General features: G+C 35.8%; 6 protein-coding genes across 6 annotated transcripts in view; 5 read left to right on the top strand and 1 right to left on the bottom strand.

Moving 5' to 3' along the window:
• Positions 1-20636, bottom strand: part of LOC137579186 (cytoplasmic polyadenylation element-binding protein) — a 352744-nt gene that overhangs the window by 310395 nt on the left and 21713 nt on the right. The gene's annotated exons all lie outside the window — the stretch shown is intronic.
• LOC137579185 (uncharacterized) lies at positions 11321-11794 on the top strand. The gene has a single exon (XM_068292890.1). It carries the CDS (start codon positions 11321-11323, stop codon positions 11792-11794), a length of 474 nt encoding a protein of 157 aa, XP_068148991.1.
• On the top strand, positions 11940-12525 carry LOC137579184 (uncharacterized). The gene is made up of 2 exons (XM_068292889.1): positions 11940-11990; positions 12052-12525. Exons 1-2 carry the CDS (start codon positions 11940-11942, stop codon positions 12523-12525), a joined length of 525 nt encoding a protein of 174 aa, XP_068148990.1.
• Positions 15561-16022, top strand: LOC137578742 (uncharacterized). The gene has a single exon (XM_068292296.1). It carries the CDS (start codon positions 15561-15563, stop codon positions 16020-16022), a length of 462 nt encoding a protein of 153 aa, XP_068148397.1.
• On the top strand, positions 16347-16935 carry LOC137579183 (uncharacterized). Its single transcript, XM_068292888.1, has 2 exons — positions 16347-16370; positions 16462-16935. Exons 1-2 carry the CDS (start codon positions 16347-16349, stop codon positions 16933-16935), a joined length of 498 nt encoding a protein of 165 aa, XP_068148989.1.
• On the top strand, positions 17059-17642 carry LOC137579182 (uncharacterized). The gene is made up of 2 exons (XM_068292886.1): positions 17059-17109; positions 17169-17642. Exons 1-2 carry the CDS (start codon positions 17059-17061, stop codon positions 17640-17642), a joined length of 525 nt encoding a protein of 174 aa, XP_068148987.1.

The raw sequence follows: 20636 nt of genomic DNA, 5'->3' as shown, positions 1-20636 counted from the left end.
CGAAGGTACATGATCAATAAAAGTTTCACAGATAAACAATGTTAAAATCAAACAGAAATATTCATATATTTTTAGACATATGTTCAGTATATGTTTACCACAAGTTGTAGAAGTATAACAACATTTGGATATCAATAAATATATACCCAACAATTTCAATAGTGCAGGGTACAGAAACGAGAAAGAGAAAAGGAGATAGTGCCATCTCTACACCCAAGGCAATTTTTTGGGGATGAAATTTTGAAAATGAAGGCTACAGTAATTGTAATTGAATCAAACGGCCAGCGAGATGCAATGCCACAAAAACAGAAAGGCAAACTATTGAACCAATTGACTATTGAATGGCTTCAATAAAATCAACAATAAATGGACCTCTTAAAACTATGCCTCAAATGCCATCAAGTAAAGTAAACTTACTGGCATTCCATTTATTTGTAGTCAACCAGAAAGCGACATCCAAATAATTGGCATAGCAAATGCATAAACCTGTATGGCAGAGAAATAATAATAGTAATAATATTGATAATAATAATAATCATTGTAGTTGTCGTTATCAACCACCAACTTGAGATTTAAATTCCCCGACTATTTCTCACCACGCACTAAGCTTTAATCACCGACAGACAGAAACCCTTGATGTGTGGGCAAATAATCCAACAAAAAGCCGAAAGAATCAACGAAATGCACACACACACAGACATTGACTATGGCATAAAACGAGGTGCTCTAACTATTTGCTGAGCAAATCCTTTCATTTCGCTTCTCTCGCCGCTCATGCGCATTGCAGTAGCTGCCCTTAACAATATCCAGAATTGACCAATCGCATCCTCTGTGGCAAACTTTAGCAACATTTTGAGGGCTAACCAATCAGGTGTTTGCACATTTCCAATCAGATGGGAATACCTGCCCCTACAAAATTGCATTGCTTGGTAGGCGCAAACGCAGCTCAATGGAAAAGAAAGGCAAATTGTTTGCCTCGCCCAAGTGTCGATTACTTTGCGAAACTCGTTGCATATCTGTAGGCTCAATTTCACACACATACACAGACACACAAATACTGAATCATTTATACATATGTATGTAGAGAGGAGGCAGATAGATATACAGAGGCGAGGTGTTTACTCTGGTAGGTGACAAATTTTCATGCCCAACGCCTGTAAATATGCAGTGATTTTTGTATGGCAATTCTCTTGGCAAAAACGAGGGTAATTGGGGTCGTTCTCGTTGATTTTTCGCATTGCATATTTTCAGGCGCCTTCTGATTGCTTCACTTCTCTGCTCAGAGCATTTATGATGACGTTTTTCTTCTCGCACGACTTGCCATTGCATTGCATTTGCTTTTCATGTTTACCTATTTCTTTTTCATTTCTTTCCTTTTCTTTTATTTTTCTATCTTTTTCTTTTTTTCGGTCAGCACTATTTGCCAAGTCCATATATATGTATATGTTAGATATATTTATATGTGTGTCTGTGTGTGTGCATTTATAGCTGGAGAAGTGTGAAAATTGTCTTCCTTGGTTGCACTTTTGATTGCTGTTTAAATTGGAGTGGCTAAAAGAATAGAAATAAACCAACCAACAACAACGAAAAAACTAAATTTATACATATATAAAAGAAAATATGTCCAACATGTCTGGCCTGTGGTCACATAAATGCCGACTAGACATTTTTCCACAGATTTCCTTTGGTTAGGACTAGATTGGAAATAAGGGAGAAAATTCTTCAAGCAATCAGAACAGATTAATGAAAACGTACTCAAACTGAACATTGTATTTTGTGGAATGAAAAATCTTAAAAGAGATAACTAAAATTGATAAAATTGTTGTTTAGATATTTGAAGATTTCGACTAATTAAATTTCATGAAATCAACTTTGGAAGATTTGCCTAAGTTTCTCCTTTTAATGGGGGGATTATAACCAATAAAGATCAATTAGAGAGTTATTAGGAGGAAAAACCTTAAATTAAATCACATTTCTTATCCTATAAACTCAAAAATTGTTAAATAATTACTTGATCGTTATCCTTTCAGTTTCTAATTGAGGGTTTGGTAAGGGTTTCTTTAGTTTAAAATAGTACGATCTATCAAGTGTTATTTAATTACTAATAGGACAGACTTTTTTTCTCTTTGCACTCTCTTTTTCGTTCTTGTGATTCTTGACAATCATAAACATCTAAAATAAGCCAATTAGTACCAATATCACTCCGAATTTCAAAAGTTTTATAGACTTCATAAATTGTATACAACAAGTAAAAAGTTAAACAATTTTTATGGCTGCAAATTTTCAAAGCTCTTTATAATAGTTTTAAAATTTTAATCAAATGAGCTTTTGAATCTATAAAAAAAAGAACTTTCTTTCATTTGCGTCATCCTTTTTAAAACCCCGCTTTCAAATTTCTTGCTTATTCTTGTGTAACTCTATTCAAAAAGAAAAAAAAATCCGTTCACAATAATATGCATAGGTTCCCAACATGAATGATTTTCTAACATTTATCATTTGATTTAATCCTCATTCACTTTTTGTGCCCATTCACTCACACACAAAAACACAAAAGGTCAACTGGAGTAATGATCACAACTTTCCCAACAACATGTCATTACTTTGCCTGCACTTGCTATCTTTTAGATAACTCTTTAAAGGACAACTTTGTAACAAGTAACAAAAGTCAATGCAGACAAAGAGCACACGTCTAGTGTGCTATGCTTGATGGTCACGGGCCAGGCTTAGGCGACTGCATCCAACCTACTACTATGGATGTTTGTGTATATAGTTGCTATATATTTGCTCAAAACCAGCGTTCAAAGCACGTAAATGCATCGGTAAATATATAAAGGAAGTAACAACACACACAAACACACATATGAATACTGAGGGAGACACACACACACACACACACACACATAGGGAGACATATTCATATACCTGGGCGGTCGTACGTACATGACAGCTGCAAAAAAACCAAAAAAAAAAAGTATAGCCTCGAAAGGGAATTGAGTTAGGCAGGAGCTTAAAATCAAAAGTCAGAAGTCACAAGGCCTGGCATGGTCCTGCGCTTGGTCGTGGATCCTGGGGGGACTGCGCCTATGTAAATAAATGCAATATGCAGGCCGCACATACAGTGAAAGCAAAGGAGCACCAGAAAAGGACATTTACTATTTGTTGGTTTACTTCTTCCTCCGTGTTTCTGTTCGTTTTTTTTCTGTGGGGGTTTTTTTTTTTTTTTTTTTTTTGGCTAGGACAATTGAAAATGGCGCCTTAGTTTTTCGACAGACCCCGATTCTGATTAAGCGACGTTCAAGTTGAACTCTGGCTGACTGACTGACTGACTGTATGTCGGTGTGTCTGTTGTCTGGTTGGCAGACAACCACAGAAAAGGAAGAAAAAAAATAGAAAACAGAAAATCTAACAAATAGGGCTGGCATTTTTGTTGTTGTCTCTGTTTTTTGTTTTTTTTTTTTTTGCATTGTGTTGCAATGTTACGGCGTAAGCAGAATTACGTGCAATTGTTTTCTGCAGTGGTTCGTGTACATAAATACAGCGGCAAAGAGCTCAGATAAATAGAGAAAGAGCAAAGGTTTGGGGGCCAGTGGTCTACTACGTTGAGTAAACATAGACACGTTGACTGCATTTTGGATTGGGTGGAGCGAGAAAGCGACGACGACGAAGCGTCGACTGACTGACTGACTGACATAGGGTCTGTTTAAATAAAATGCAGCATACTTATGGGAGAAGGGTAACTCTACATACAATGATGATGTATTTGAAGCCCATTAAAGTTGCCTTGACATGAATTTGAAGCTTGAATTTATTTCTCAACTAGATCTAAATGTTTACAATTAGCAAAGCCAAAGCCAAAAAGTCAAGGCTTAAGAGCTAAAATTTCACTAATTCAAGATATACAAAATATTTTAAGAAAATTGCTTCAACAAGTGAGTGAAGTTTGTTTTACCTGGATCTTTATTGCCCATAAAAGTATATGCATTCTGTTTAGAAATTTTTAACTTAAGATCCATAATTGAATAATTTTAGATAAAATAATTAAGGTCTTCAAGCTATTTTGCGATTGCTACATACAACAAATAATTGCATTATAATTATCAACATTTTTACCAAATTTAATCTAAAAATAACTGGAAACCCTAATGGGTTTTAAATAGACAACGAGGCACGTGGTTGATTCGATTTTATCAGTCTAAATATCATTAGGAAAAACAAAAATTAAATTAATTTTATCTTTTACTTGGGCATTTCATATTAGTTTTACAACAAACGTACAATTCAATAGATTATCTCTATTCTTGTTCTCATAACGGCCATAGTATACGAAATTTTTTAAACGATAATCACCGGAGAGTATAAATTTTGGTATTAAATCATCATCCAATTGCCATGCCCTTAAATAGTAACAAGCAGGTGGAGCTGGACATTTCTCTGGGAAGTTGCCGTATTTCATTAGGCTGCGTATCCAACGTTTATAGATGTTATTCCGATACGAAGATAGTACCTTGCATACATCTGCCTCATAAGTAAAAATATTTGTATAGGTTTTCGTATTATTCAAACGCATCTCGAGACTCATATACAATTTGACACCGGCACCAATTTTAATTCTGGTTTGAAGATGACACAGAATTGTTGCGATGACACAGAATTGTTAATTACAGTGAAATTAAATGTTTCAAAGTATTTATCACTATATTGACATTTATGGGTGGAAAGATCCATGCTTTTCTAATCAAAAAAAATTACAACAACTATTCGAGTAGAGGTTTATTAGAGACTAAACTTATGCATAAGAATATTCGCTGCAGCGCAGGCAGCGAGAATAAGAACGTAAAGCAGAAATGAAAGAATGTCCGTTACAATTCACAGATCGGATCATTCTAGAATAATATGAAAGAGATAGACATACTGCGGTGGTTATATACATATTTTAACACTCCTTCTCAACGCGAAGTCTATCTTGTACAAAAATTATTTTAATCCCAACATTTCTGTAAACTTTACATGTTTGACCTTACATAAGTTCTTTGTTAATATATCTGAGGTCATACTATCTGTGGGAATGTATTTGATATCTATTACATTTTCTTTATACATTTCCCTTACAAAATGATATTTTATTTCAATATGCTTGCTACGTGAATGAAATTTAGCATCTTTAGCAAGACATTGTGCGCTCTGGTTGTCACTATAAATTATCAGCTTCGCCATCGGCCCGAATCCCATCTCGTTGATCAGCTTTCTGATGTATATCGCTTCTTTGGCTGCTGTAGAAAGTGCTACGTACTCGGCCTCCGTGCTACTGAGGGCAACCAGATTTTGCTTCTTTGATTCCCATGACACCGCCGCTCCAGCAATAAGGAATGACCAACCAGTGAACGACTTCCGATCGTTGCAATCGCCAGCCCAGTCCGCATCAACAAAACAGTGGATAGGAACACCAGTTTTGCTATAATGGAGTCTCACATCTGAGGTACCTCTTAGATATCTCAATACCCTCTTGGCTGCAACCTCATGTTCCTTGTGCGGATCTGAATTTCTCTGCGCCAATTTAGCCACAGAGTGTATTATATCTGGCCGTGTAGTCAACGCCAAATACAATAACGAACCAATGAGTGATTGATAGCGTGTCTTGTCCACCTGACCGCAATCATCGCTATCGCACTTCGTCTGGAACCCAACCTCTAGAGGAGTCGCGTTCGGCTTGCAGTCCTGCATACCATATTCATGCAACAAGCCTTCGATGTACTGCTTGTGGCCTATGGAGACATTGCCAGTCTTGCCATCTCGCTCGATTTCCATCCCCAAAAAATGATGGAGTTCACCGCCGTCGACCACATCAAATTCGTTTGATATGAGCTGCTTTATGTAGGCCACGTCGTCTTTTCTGGTACATGCAAGTATAAAATCGTCAACATATACAACAATAATAGATAAATACCCATTGACTTTGCTCGTGTATATACACGGTTCGCTTGCACACGGAACGAAACCAATCTTCAAAAGAACGCTATCCAACTTTTGGTTCCACTCACGCCCACTCTGTTTCAAGCCGTACAACGATTTATGTAGCTTGAGTACACGCTTGGGATGATCAGTATCGACAAAACCTTCAGGTTGTCGCATATAAACGTCATCTTGTAGCTCACTATTGAGGTATGCTGCAGAGACATCCATCTGGTGCAAGTGCATCTCGTGCTCCACCGCCAACGCAATCACCAGTCTGATTGAGGAATAACGTGCAACCGGGGAAAAAGTTTCCTTGTAGTTAATTCCATATTGTTGACCACACCCTTTTGCGACCAATCTTGCCTTGAAGCGCTGAACTTTGCCACTCTCATCTCGTTTGGTGGTAAAAACCCATTTACAACCGATAACCTTTTTGTTTGCAGGAAGATCAACCAAACTCCATGTCCTAATGTTTTCTAGGTTGTCATACTCCTTCTGCATTGCTGATTTCCAGTTTTCCGACTGCTCTGACTTAAATGCCTCATTTATACAGGTAGGAACAATGACGTCTTTCGCATCTAGTACATTCAGCATATTGTACTCTCTTCGTGGACGACCAGCACGCCCAGTGCGAACAATCTTTGGTCTCCCTGGCCCTCTTCGGGTATATGGTTGCTCCTCCTCAGCATTTTCTTCGTCACCACTTTGCTCATCAACAATTGGAATTTGCTGCTCCACAGATTTTTCTTGGATTTCATCATTATGCTCGCAATCAAGTTTTTCACTTGGCTGAAAGATTACCACATCTGACTCACATGATGATTCTCGACCGTGCTCCAACTCTTTCATGAACTTGTGCTCCAAAAACACGACATCTCGGGATACTACTACGGTCCTTTTGACAGGGTTGTAAAGACGATAAGCCTTGGCAGTCTCGGAGTAACCTACCAAAATATGCTGCTTCCCTTTCGCTGAAAACTTGTTCTTATGAGTTTTATCTAAAACAATAGCTTTCATACCAAATACTTTAAGATGAGATACGCTTGGCTTTTTCCCATACCAAACCTCGTATGGAGTATTGTCAGGCAAAGTTGCAGTTTCTGCTCTGTTCCGTAAATATGCAGCCGTCATTATCGCCTCTCCCCAAAAAGATTCGCCAACTCCAGCATGCACTATCATGCTTCGCGCCATCTCCACCAAGGTTCTATTTGCGCGCTCCGCCACACCATTTTGTTGTGGAGTGTGGGGAACAGTGAGTTGTCTTTTTATTCCATGACTCGATAAGAACTGTTCAAATACATCGCTCAGGTACTCGCGACCGTTGTCGCTTCGTATGGCTTTTATACGCTTACCCGTCTGATTTTCTGCTAGAATTTTGAAATCTTGGAATTTCTGGAAAATATCGCTCTTATTCTTTAACATGTATACCGATACATAACGCGATTTATCGTCTATGAAAGTTGCAAAATAGCGCGCACCACCTTGTGACGCTGTACGCATAGGTCCACAAATGTCTGTATGAATCAAGCCCAACAATTCCTTTGAGCGACTTTCCGAAAACTTCGGAAACTTCTTAACGCAAATTTTACTTTTTGCACACGTTTCACATACAAGGTCATTTGTACTACACACTCTAGCATTGAGACCATAGACCATATCCTGCTTAATCATTTTGTTCAAACTATCGAAATTTAAATGTCCGAATCGATCATGCCATTTCACCAGCTGATTTACATTTGCTTCTGCAGCAAAAACTGTTTTTGTTTTACTTTCAAACAAAAACAAACCGTTGTGTTTCTCTGCGATCATTAAATCACGATTGTTACTGTCTTTAACGAACACTTTGTTTTTGACAAAAATTACTCTTAAGCCATTTTCTGTTGCTTTTGATACCGAAATAAAGTTACATTGTAAGTCTTTTACATATAGCACGTCAACCAACTCGATCGTGATATTTTTGCATATTAGTTCCACTGTACCGCAACCTTCGGCTTCTATATAACTGTCGCCTGCTAACTTGATTTTCTCTTTGTGCTCACGCATACTCGTGAACATTGATTTGTCCGCACACAAATGAGCTGTAGCCCCGCTGTCTACACACCACGCATTTTTCGACAAACCGATTCGTGTTCCAGAAGTAGAGAGCACCGAAAAAGATTTTTTACTGTTCTTTTCGCTCGCGTTGTCTTTTCTCTCTTTCGAACTACACTTCGACGCGAAATGCCCGCGACGACCGCACAACCAACATTCAATGTTTTTTGGTTCTCTCATTGCTTTGTTCTTTTTACCGTTTTCTTGACGCGACGAATACATTTTATTCTCACTTTTCTCGGCTACTTCGCCAATCTTGCGTCTCTCTCCCTCTTCAAGCAATTTAATTTTTAGAGCGCTTAGCGATGGCAACGAGTCTCGCGTTTCTATGGCAACTACAAAATTTTCGAAATCATCACTTAAACTTGCCAACAAAATTATAACGAGCATTTCATCAGGCACTTGTTCCTGAATTTCACTTAACTTTTCTACGACATTAGAAAAATTATTCAAATGCTCTCGAATACTGTCTGTAGCCAACATTTTAGAATACAACAATTGCTTAAACAACTGTATTTTTCTAGCCGGACCGGAGGGCATGTGAATCGCGGACAACTTTGCCCATGCCTCGTTCGCGGTTTTACAATGTTTTATACCGTTGATCTGCGACGGACTTACGCACAACAAAATACTTGCGAGGGCTTTCTCGTCTTTACTGTCAAACAACTCCTTTTGTTCAGCCGTATCAGACGCCACTTTTTTTAACCGACCACATGTCACCGACCACAAATCAGAATGAATCAACAGACTTTTCATCTGTACTGACCATACACTATAATTTTCACCATCTAGTTTTTCGATTGAAAATTGTGTACTCATCTTGAACAAATTAGTTAATCACAAACTTTAATTAACAAAACGAATCTCTTACAAGTCTTTCCGACTAACCCGCACAGTTTTACTTTCTGCTGCCTGGGCCCAGAACCTATTCGAGTAGAGGTTTATTAGAGACTAAACTTATGCATAAGAATATTCGCTGCAGCGCAGGCAGCGAGAATAAGAACGTAAAGCAGAAATGAAAGAATGTCCGTTACAATTCACAGATCGGATCATTCTAGAATAATATGAAAGAGATAGACATACTGCGGTGGTTATATACATATTTTAACAACAACAGCATTAAAAACATTAAAAACAACTTGAATTCACTTAATACGAACTGCAAGAATCTCATTTAGTAGAAGAGATAAAATAACGATCAGAGCAGAAAATTTCTGGTCACTCATATTTGCCAATTGTCAGCGACTAATCGCGAATGAGCTTAAATTTAAATCACAGACCGAATAAATTCTCTTAATTGTATTACGATTGTACATAATTATGGGTTTCCATTAATATATATCGAATATACAAGTATGTATATTTGTATGTTTTCGTAATTGCTTTTGCTATATAGACACATTCATTAAGTCAAATCATGGCAGAGGGTTTAAAAACAAAGGTCGAGCTCTCTTATCTACATATATGGAATTTAATAAGGTGTTTGTTTTATTGAAACTAGTTTTCTTAACTCCTCACACTTAATTTCATTTTCAAATACAAACAACATAATTTTCCATAATATTGAAGATAGTTTATCGAACTTCTCTTTCTTGCTAGTAAAAAAGTGAACTACAGATGATTATTTAATAATCTCAAGTTAACAATAAACTTATTATATTGTTTTTTTTTTTTCTCCTGACTGTTTGTAACAGTTTGTTTGATGGTAATTAATATAAAAGTAGAGTAATTTCCAAGGTATTTAATGATCGTATGCATAGAATTGCCCATGTATGTATGTCAGAGTATGCCTTATCTTGGCAAACCGAAATTGGGCAGTTTGCCAATTGGAATATTACACCTAAATGTTTGTTTTTGGACTATGATTATTACTATTTGTATTAATGACAAAATAAATTTTAAGTGCTTTGTTTACTTCCTGTATTGGTTGGCAATCGTTTCAACCAATGAACACAAGCAGGCATTAGACCTTTAGTTAAGTGTGCCCTCTGTGTAGGTCTGCATTAAAATGATGAGATTTTGGCAACTATTGATGCTTTTAATGCTAATGGAGAAAAGCTATGTGGTAAATAAATACAAAGTTAATATACATAATTTAATATAATAATTGTTCTACTGATTCTATTTCATGAAAGTTGGCCAAAATTACTATGGTAGATAGCTGCTGCAGCGATTATAATCGAAGTTATTTATCTAATATGACCATGTTTACGAAAAATGCGAGAATGTATTTAGAAATGGATCTGATAATGGCATTGCAAACAAATGTTCGTATGCAATTGGAGTTTCTTCTACGCGATAAAAATGCCAATAGATATCAAAAGGTATTCCAATATAAACTGGATATGTGCAATATGTTGAGTAGTCAAAAGAATAATATGTTCAAGAAGTGGTTCTCCACATTTTTCAAGTATGGAAATTTCAATCGTTATTGTCCAGTTCACCCGAATCATTATTATCTAAGAGGTTACAATTTTGATGAGTTGATTGTGCCAACATTTCTATACGTTGGTATATATCGCATAGCATTTCGTATTTCGCAACATAGGGAACAGGGTAGACGTAAGGATTTTGTGGCTGCATGTATGTTTGAAGTGGATATCAAGTGAAGTTAGTGTATCGTAAATAAATTAAATGCATATGCATATAGCCCACAAAAACTAATAAATATCAAAGATGCAAAATATGAAGAAAAACGACAGTTCACTTCTATAAAATAAAATACCATTAATTGTTAAGAATACGATTTATTAGTTTCTGAATCTAAATGTCAAAATGAATCTAAATCAAATCGTAAACTAAGACTAGATTTAAAACTAAATATAATACTGTGCTTAAAACTTATACTCAGATTCGAAAACAAGAATGGAATACTAACACTTAACTATAATTAGCTGCAGGACTTTTTTAGTCCCTATAACATTTAATCACTTTATAAAATATCTTTTTTTTCCTAATAAGCTATGGTTATTTTTTATTAAAAATTTAAATGATATTTGCTTATTGAAAGATTGTATGAAATATATCGTAGACATACAATTATTTCGATCGTTTGTGCATAAAATTGACCATAAATATGATCGATCGTACAAAGTTTAGTTAACAGTCGACCGTATGATTCGTTGTATCTCACATTTTTCAGTAAAAAAAAAAGAAGAAAACAATGAAGCCATTTCTTATTTATCCCATTTTTCTATGGCTACAAGTAAATCAAATAGTAAGTACTTTGTCATAGGCAACCTTGGATGGATTTTAATTGCTTTGAATTGTCTCTTAGATGGGCAAGCCGAGCATATTAGATGGTCAATGTGCCGATTATAATAGAAGTTATATATCAAACTTTTCCATGAATATTGAAAAGAGTAAATTGTATTTAGAGATGGATATTATAACTCCCCTGCAATCGGGTGTTAAAATGGATATTGAGTTTATGCTGCGCTGTCAAACTGCCATGGGTTGTCAGAGAGTCTTTCAATACTCTCTGGATATGTGCAGTTTGTTGAGCGCCCAAAAGAATAATATTTTCAAGAAATGGTTCTCCACATTCTTCAAATATGGCAATTTCAATCGTTTTTGTCCAGTGTTGCCCAAGCATTATTATTTAAAAGGTTATTCTATAGATGATGTGTTTATACCAACATTTTTCTATGATGGCCTGTATCGGTTATCATTTCGCATGATCCAGCATAAAGATCATGGTAAGAGAAGAGATTTCATCATAGCATGTACCGCAGATGTAGAAATCAAATAATGCAAATAAATTAAATAAAACACACAAAATGCAAAACGAGACCAATTATAATTCGTTTAACTTCAAATTGAGTTTATCATTAGACACCAAAAGAGGCATTGGCATAGTTTGTGGGACTCATTATAAAATTATCGTTGCGACGAAAATGTTGAAATATTTAATAATTCTTTCTCTATTCGTGGCCTATACGCAAGCGGTGAGTCATTAATTTTATAAAAATTGGTGAATTATATTAATCAATTAATGTTTATTTTTAGAACAATGTTTTATTTCAGACGGGCGAATGCAATTTTAGTCGCAAGTATTTTAACAACTTCACATTAACCATTAAGAATAATACGGTCTCAATGGATATGATAACGATTAGGCCATTTACACGAGGGTTTAGGGCTCTGATCGACTTTCAAATAAGTTTGGGCAATTCCAAGAACTATCAACGCGTCTTTGCCCATATTCTTGATGTTTGCAGTATTGTCTCTTCGGTTAGAAGTAATATATTCAAAAGTTGGTTCGAAAGTATGCTGCAACATGGAAATTTCATGTACAATTGCCCAGTGACTGGAGGTCATTATTTTCTACATAATTGGAAATTGGATTCACGTCTTGTGCCGCATTATATGTACGCTGGGGATTATCGTGTCAAAGCGCATTTCTTCTATGGCAAACATAAAACTAAACAAGAGGATTTTGTGCTCGACATTATTTTCTATGCACAATTAAAGCCCAGTTAGTAAGTCAACCATAAAATTTCACAATAAAAGATTGATCCACTAAATATCAAAGAAGTTAAATTCGGCTATGCCGAAGTTTATATACCCTTGCAGTCCTTGACAATAATAATTTCACATGTTCAAAATTTCTTTTCTGCAACTCAATTCATTAATATACAAACAAAACAATTTTACTCTTCATACTATGTACAATTTGTTCTTCTTCTTCCCTCATTCCCTAAGCAAAGCAACGCACGCATACACATACAGTTTATGTAGCGTTGCGTCTGTGTGTGTATGCATGTGCTCTGTTAACAGATGGTGACGTAGTAGGCAGCAAGCAGAGCTGCCGGCAGCGATTGAACCGATTTATATAGACTGTAACTTGTGTTCTATTTATCCGATCAGGGTCAAATTTTGGGATCTGAGATTTTATATCAAATTCTATTATATTGGTAAATTTCCTGGGGATACTCCAATTTTTGCAAAAATTTTTGTTCCAGAGCTATATGATATAGTAGTCCGATCCCAAAGATTTTCATACTTTATCTCACCCGGGTAAAAAAAAGCTCCCAAAAAAATTTCATCCCGATAGCTCTTAAGATGGCTGAGTAAAACGCGTACGCACCGACGGACAGACGGACAGACGGACATGGCTATATCGACTTAGCTTCTCATGCTGATCAAGAATATATATACTTTATGGGGTCGGAAACGTCTCCTTCTGTGCGTTACAAACATCTGACCAATTTTATAATACCCTCTGCAAGGGTATAAAAATAAATACATGTTGAGAATAAAGCGACGAAGTTTTTAATTAACATTCAAAGACATAATGAGCAGAAAATATCTTTAAAAGCTTTGCTACTGCTTGTATTTGCATCTATATTTTACTGTGTGTAGTTTAAAAGTGAAAGGAGTCCTTAAATATTTTGAATGTCTTGGCTCGATAGTATAAAGTTTCTTGTGGATTATGTAGAGAGAGAGAGAGAGAGAGAAGAGCTTTTAACATCAACAGACATATGTCAGATCGTAATCATAGCTTATAGTCCCAAGACTTCACTTACATAGGTAATCCTAACTTGCTTTATTGACTCATTAGTTCACTTTTTACAATGTAATTAAAAAAGTGAACATTTCTTTTATGATTTTTGAATTCTAATTAACTAATGCCGACTACTTTGATTACAAATAATTTCAACTGTTTCATACATAATGAGTGCAATGCAAAACAAAATCAATTAAAATTCATTTATTGTATATTTTCCATTACCATTAACAAGTAGACTAGAAAACTGATTTACATGATTTTAAATGAACTCATTCGAAAGTTGTCCATATAATGGATATGTCTAAATTGTGTGCTATAATTTGGCTGCTCTTCCTACCAGCAATTGTGGCGGTGAGTATTTTAATATATTTTTTTACGATATTTGCTGGATTTGATTTCATCTTACAGAAATCACTGATAATACAGACGGGCGAATGCAATTTCAGTCGCAAATACTATGACAATTTTACTTTGAGTATTGTTAATAATAGTGTGTCTATGGATATGGTTACCATTCGAAAATTGCAACGTGGCATAAAAGTTTTCATTGACTTTGAAATCAGTTTGGGCAATTCAAAGAACTATCAACGCGTCTTTGCCCATATTATCGATGTTTGCGGTATTGTGTCTTCGGTTCGAAATAATATATTTAAAAGTTGGTTCGAAAGCATGCTGCAACATGGAAATTTTATGTACAACTGCCCAGTGACTGAGGGCCACTATTTCCTGCATGATTGGAAATTGGATTCACGTCTTGTGCCGCACTACTTAAACGCTGGGGATTATCGGATCAAGTCGCATTTCTTTTATGGAAAACAGAAGGGCAAGCATGAGGATTTTGTTCTCGATATTATTGTCTATGCCCAATTGAAGCCCAGTTAGTTAATCGGGCATGAAGTTTAGACAACATACATACTACCAATCAGTCATTTAAAATGAATTAGTCAAATCGTGTATAAATATAGATGAAGTCGGCAGGCAAAAATTTGTATTCTATATAATAAGTGATTATCACCAGCGAATTGGCAGTAAAACTGATCAACAATGTCTAAACAATTAAATCTATTTTGGTATAGTTTTGCCATATTTTTACTCCTACAAGATAATTGGTCAGAAATTGAGGTAAGTAGCGAAAAATTACTAATTTTTAAAGTCGTAATATTTTTGATGGGTTGTTTATTTACGATCAGACAATATCGGTTGGCCTAATGCAAGTAAAATGTGAAAGAAATTTAAAATACTTCACAACTTTTAATGTGACCATTGCGAATAATACCATCTCAGCTGATATGGAGTTAATTGAAATATTAAAAAATGGTTTTCGTGCCCACTTGGATATCCAATTACGTCTATCGAATGGCAATAAATTTCAAAGCCTTCTGCAGAATGATGCCGATTTCTGTCAAATGCTTTCAGCTGTTAAGGATTCTCTTTTCAAACGTTGGTACAAAAGCATCTTGAAGAATAGCAATTTTATGGAGAACTGTCCCATACCAATTGGTCATTACTATTTGAAGACTTATCACTTCGATATGAGTTTAATACCCTCGTATTTGTTAAATGGTGACTATCGCATACATGGTTTGGGCTATTATGGTAAATATCGTACCAAGCGACAAATTGTAATTCTTGAATGTGTTATGGATGGTACAATGAAGAATAAATAGAAAAAACAAAAACGATGGGAAACAATTAAGTAAAATGTTTTGTTTACTTATTTTGAGGTTAATTATCGATGAGGTTAGACGGATGAATCAATAATTTGACTCAACCATGCAAAACGTTTAACAATTGATCCATTAACTGAAAATCATGGTAGAAAACAAAATAAACATTGATTTGTTTCGGTCACAAAGTTCATGTTGATGTCATTCAGTAATGTTGATTTTGAAAATTGTATGGACAATTGTTTTCTCAACTTATTTAATAGATAATATACCGGTAAGTTGTTCGGCATGATGTTGATTAAACGGTTAATGCCAAAATTTGATTTTAGGGCACAAAAATGTCATTTAAAAGTGGCGATTGTCGCTACAATCGTGATGTATTCTCGAATTTTACATTGCAAATCATTAATAAGAAAATTTTGATGGATATGAAATTGGTTAAACAACTTCCAAAGGGCCTTAAGGCCCATTTGAGTTTCGAGTTTCGTGTAACGAAGAGTAAAACATACCAAAGTGTGTTTCAGCATGACATGAACTATTGTGCACTGATCAAAGGATCTCAGGAATCATTATATCGTCGCTGGTTCACTAGCATGCTGAAATTTGGCAATTTTGCCACAAGTTGCCCTATTGCACAGGGTATCTATTATATGCATGGCTGGACATTGGATGGTGATTTGATACCATCATTTCTTTATTTAGGCGACTATCGCATCGGTGGGACCTTCTTCTATGGTCGTTATAAAAAGAATTTTGATAATCCATTACTAGAGTGCACAGTTGAGGCAATATTGAATTAAAAAAAAACAAAAACAAATATTTATGTAATAAAAAAACTCAAAATAAAACCAACAACAAACACCTTAATTGAAAAATTCTCATAAATTGATTTTGTCTGCATGTGTCAGATGGAGATAGCTGATCTTTAGGCTTGAATGGCTTATTAAATGAATATATTTTTGTTCAGTTTGTCTAGCAAAATAAAACATTATTTTATAAATCTCTTAGTCGTTATATATTTGCTTACTAATGTGGAGCTTGACTTTTAAAATTTTCAAAAACCACTTTTGGTTAGGCATATTTCTATTGGTATTTAGTGGAAATCAACTTAAAGCGGTAAGTTAATGTGCGTACATATATACATTCTTGTAAGAGTGCCTCGTTACCTAGCCTTTTAATCAATCTTTCAAATTCCATTCCAACTTATAAAAACATTTCTCTATTCTTTAACTGTTTTAGGAACGTAGCATAAAATTTACATCTGGTGAAAGTCATTTCAATGACAACTATTTTGACAATTTCTCGCTGGTTATACGAAATGGCAAAGTCTTTCTCGATATGACATTGAAGAAACCATTGCTGAAGGGTTGGAGGGCAAGACTTGATTTTCAATTGCGTGTGGCCAATTCAAAGTCCTTTCAGAGCCTCTTTTCGACCAGTGTAGATGTTTGCAATATTGTTAATGCGGTTAAAATCAATCTGTTTAAAAAATGGTATCGAAATCTATTGAAATATGGTAACTTTTTAAAAAATTGCCCATTGAATGCTAGTCATTATTATCTACGTGGTTGGCAATTTGATGAGATGCTCGTGCCACCGTTCATAACGAGTGGCTCATATCGCTTGGAGACCTACAATTTCTATGGCAAATACAAGGGCAAAGATGAGGACTTCATAATGAGCTGTTCAGCGGATGCTATAATCCATATGTAAAAATGATAAAGAACTTTTGTGATTAATGAGTTGGAAATAAATGTACACCACATGCATATAATTCGTTAAGCTCATTAACAATTTGTCATTGGTGAGCAGAAGTAATAGAAAAGCATAAGAGAAATGTTGAAATTTATTTGCCTACTCCTAATACTTTGTCATTGTACGTTGGCGGTAAGTCTAGATTGATAATCAAGTATATGAAGTTATTTTTTGTGATTGTTTTTCTGAAGGAACGAAAAGTTACATTCCTGTCTACGAATGTCGTCTTCAATCCGAAATATTTTAAAAACTACACATTGTTTATTATAAATAATACTATGAACATGGATATGTATTTAAATCGACAAATCCAGAGAGGATTCAAGGCTCACATTGACTATCAGTTGCGGCTGGCGAATGCAAAAAACTTTCAAACCGTTTTCAGCCACAATACGGATGTATGTGCCATTGTGACTAGTGTCAGGGATAGCTTATTTAAATCCTGGTTTCTCGATATGTCGAAACATGGCAATTTCATGTATAGTTGTCCAGTGGAAATCGGTCATTATTATATGCGTAATTGGCGCATGGGCGGCTCCATGACCCATCGATTTTTGATGCCTGGCGAGTATCGCGGAAAAGCCTTTTTCTTCTATGGCAAATACAAGGCGAAATCGTATGATGAGTGTTTAGTAATGACCATTGATGCAATATTAACCAATTAATCATTTAAAATAATAACTTCATGCTTCAATAAAATATTTAAAACGCTTGAATTGCTGTAAATTATATGTACAATGTTCGAAATCAAAAAGTAGTAAATAATAACAAAATAAACTGTAATACCCCAATACATTGTTGGATATAAGATGTTAGCATTCTATTTTATAATTTCGCTATTGGCCTTTAAAATCCATGTAATTGAAGCAGTAAGTTGGAAAACATATACTTGAATGATCGTAGTAATATTTTTACATCTTTCCAAAACAGATCTCGTCGATGATCATTATGTCCGGGGAAGCCACTTATAATCCAAAATATATAGAAAATTTCACTATATGTGTTCGCAATCATAATCTCTATGTGGATTCATATAATATACGCACTTTACGTCCTGGTTTTCAAACTCACATGGAATTTGCCGCCCGTCCAAGTAATACCAGTCGTTATCACACGGTCTTTAAATTCACCATCAATTTCTGTAATGCTCTGTCGGCCACAACTTTAAATATTTTCAAACGTTGGTATCTCAGCATGATGAAAACGGGCAATTTTATGCTAGAATGTCCAGTTAAACCGATGCATTATTATATACATGGTTGGAGTGTCGATAAGGTTGATAAGCCATCGATATTACCGCCTGGTTTCTATCGTGTTACCATACACTTTTTCTATGGTAAATTGAATAGCAAAACTGAAGACTTTATTAACCGTTGTGTATTAGAAGTCTATTTTCGTTAAAAAGACAAGAGAATTTACATTAACAATAAACTTGTCGATGATAATAATAAGGAAAACAATTGGAAATGATGTTAAAACTTAACATCATATGCTCTCTACACATAATTATGCCGTCTTGATATGAATTTTCCTTCGAATGGAAAATTCCACTTTTAATGATAAAGAATAATCTTTTTTTGATTTAACTATAATTCAATGATTTCTTGTTTCTATTACAAATATAATTATATATCATTAAAGCCATCTGCAAAAAAAAAAAAAAAAAAAATAATAATAAAGACCTCTAACCTATATGTACCGACTTATCCTGCTCAAGCAGCAATATCTCATTGAGCACACGCATACGTAGCAGTTACACCTCTCTCCATGCGTCTTAAAACCTAATAAAATGAAAACACTCGACGCAATTGCTCAAACATAATCGATGCATCCATCGATGATGTTGACACTTCCTGCAGTGCGAAGGCAGAGCGAAAATGTAATCATTACACTGCGTTTATTTCTTTTCATTCTTTTGCCTGTGCTCAATTTTCAAACTTCGTGCCATCCCATAGAATAAGTATGTCTGTGTGTGTATAGAGAGAAGCTGCTTGTCTGCAGCGGATAATGCTGACAATTTTCATTGGTGGCACAGGGAGAGGACAAGGGTTCGATGGGAATTTGTTGGGTTGAGGGAAAGAAATAATAATATCCTGTACAAGGTTGCAACATGTTGCATGGTGCAAGCTGCACGGCGCGTTGATTATCGAGAGAACAAAACGAAAAAAAAAGAAAGAAAAATAAGATAAAAATGGAACATTCAATTTAGCTGCAATGTCGTCGAGTCGTTGGAGATGTCTGAGCTGGGCACCAAGTGTGTGACTGTGTGTAAGTCTTATAGAGATCACAGCTGTCGCAGGCAGGCAGAAGCAGAGCAAAGGAGCTGCTAACGGGTTTCTTTAACTGCATTTGACTTGTCGTCGTTCCATTCCTTCTTATTTCCTTTTTTTTGCCTTCTCTCGTGTGTGCTTTTAACTTTATCGCTTCCTAATTGCCAACTGCCCTGGTCCTTGTCTACTTCCGAATACGCGCACACACACACATATTTCTTTCTGCGCATCCCTGGGTGGTCTATGGCCATAATTTTCACACACACACACCCACGCACATCCACACGCATACAAAATTTTTGCCTTAAGGCCTTCAGTTTGGTCTGTTCGCCAATTTGTTACGATTCCCGCTGGTATAATTATAGGTTGTGTGATAATTTTCTGCCCACATTCGTTTCTCTCTCTCTGTTCCCGTCTCCTCGTCCCCATCTCAATCAATGACTTTGCTTGCCATTGGTCCTGACAATAACGCCTGCAGGACAATTTGCTTGTTGGTTTGACTAATGAGTGTTGGTGTGTGTGTGTGAAAGTCAGGTGTAAGCTTTGTTTAATTAGTTCAAAATGTTCATTGAGCACGGCTAATTGGATATTCCCAAAGATAAAACTCATTTCAATCAACTCACTCAAGTCAATCGGACAGAACAAAACAATTTGCTTACATAATTTCGATTTCACTTGTCATTCACACACCAGCAAAATGCCCATGAAATTTAGCAAAATCAATGACAGAATTACACAGCGCGAACCTTAACATATCTAATAACTGTAGGTAAAATTTATTTTCATTTTTCTTTACGCTTTTTGCTTTATGATTTATTAATGCTCAAGCAAATGCAATTTGCCCACGTTTGACACATTGCGATAAGACCGAACCAGAAATAAGAGCTGTCAAAATCGAGCAAAATCAAATGACAGTTGCAATTTTTTTCTTGTTTGCAAGAATGGAAAAAGTTGTGCTTGTGATTTTTCTGAAAGAAAATGGCCACAACGAAAGGACAGCACGAAGGAATAAAGTTTTTTGCAAGCTTCGATCATATCGTATGGGGCAATTAGCATTTTGTGGCAATGTTGCAACAATAATTTAACGAGGGCCCCAGCATCGGAGACAGCTGGCGCGCCATAAGGTGCGGATAAGAGGAGAGATGAGATGAGATGAGATGTGGAGCCGTGGGCGGCTGGCTGGTTGGCTGGCAGGAGCGTAGGATGTAGCCACAGCTGAAAGCGCAAGAAAAAATTATTTGATTATCCTGCGGCCAGGCGCTGTCACAATTTTGCAGACTGCCCGCCGAGCGTGTCGGTTAAAAGGAGGAGCATTCTGTCTGTCTGCCATTTTGAGATGGCAGCGTGACACGACATAAAGCATTTTGCATAAGATGCAGCCAATTTATG

This window comes from Drosophila tropicalis, unplaced genomic scaffold (assembly GCF_018151085.1).
Source record: "Drosophila tropicalis isolate 14030-0801.00 unplaced genomic scaffold, ASM1815108v1 contig_694, whole genome shotgun sequence".
NCBI lineage: Eukaryota > Metazoa > Arthropoda > Insecta > Diptera > Drosophilidae > Drosophila > Drosophila tropicalis.
This window is presented reverse-complemented; position numbering and strand designations above follow the sequence as displayed.

What these genes read in the sequence shown, in the direction of transcription:
- LOC137579185 (XM_068292890.1), top strand. Translation starts at nt 11,321, where the DNA reads ATGGGCAAGCCGAGCATATTAGATGGTCAATGTGCCGATTATAATAGA.
- LOC137579184 (XM_068292889.1), top strand. Translation starts at nt 11,940, where the DNA reads ATGTTGAAATATTTAATAATTCTTTCTCTATTCGTGGCCTATACGCAA. An exon ending in TCGTGGCCTATACGCAAGCG is followed by an intron (nt 11,991 to 12,051) that starts GTGAGTCATTAA and finishes GTTTATTTTTAG; the next exon opens with AACAATGTTTTATTTCAGAC.
- LOC137578742 (XM_068292296.1), top strand. Translation starts at nt 15,561, where the DNA reads ATGTCATTTAAAAGTGGCGATTGTCGCTACAATCGTGATGTATTCTCG.
- LOC137579183 (XM_068292888.1), top strand. Translation starts at nt 16,347, where the DNA reads ATGTGCGTACATATATACATTCTT. An exon ending in GCGTACATATATACATTCTT is followed by an intron (nt 16,371 to 16,461) that starts GTAAGAGTGCCT and finishes TAACTGTTTTAG; the next exon opens with GAACGTAGCATAAAATTTAC.
- LOC137579182 (XM_068292886.1), top strand. Translation starts at nt 17,059, where the DNA reads ATGTTGAAATTTATTTGCCTACTCCTAATACTTTGTCATTGTACGTTG. An exon ending in TTTGTCATTGTACGTTGGCG is followed by an intron (nt 17,110 to 17,168) that starts GTAAGTCTAGAT and finishes GTTTTTCTGAAG; the next exon opens with GAACGAAAAGTTACATTCCT.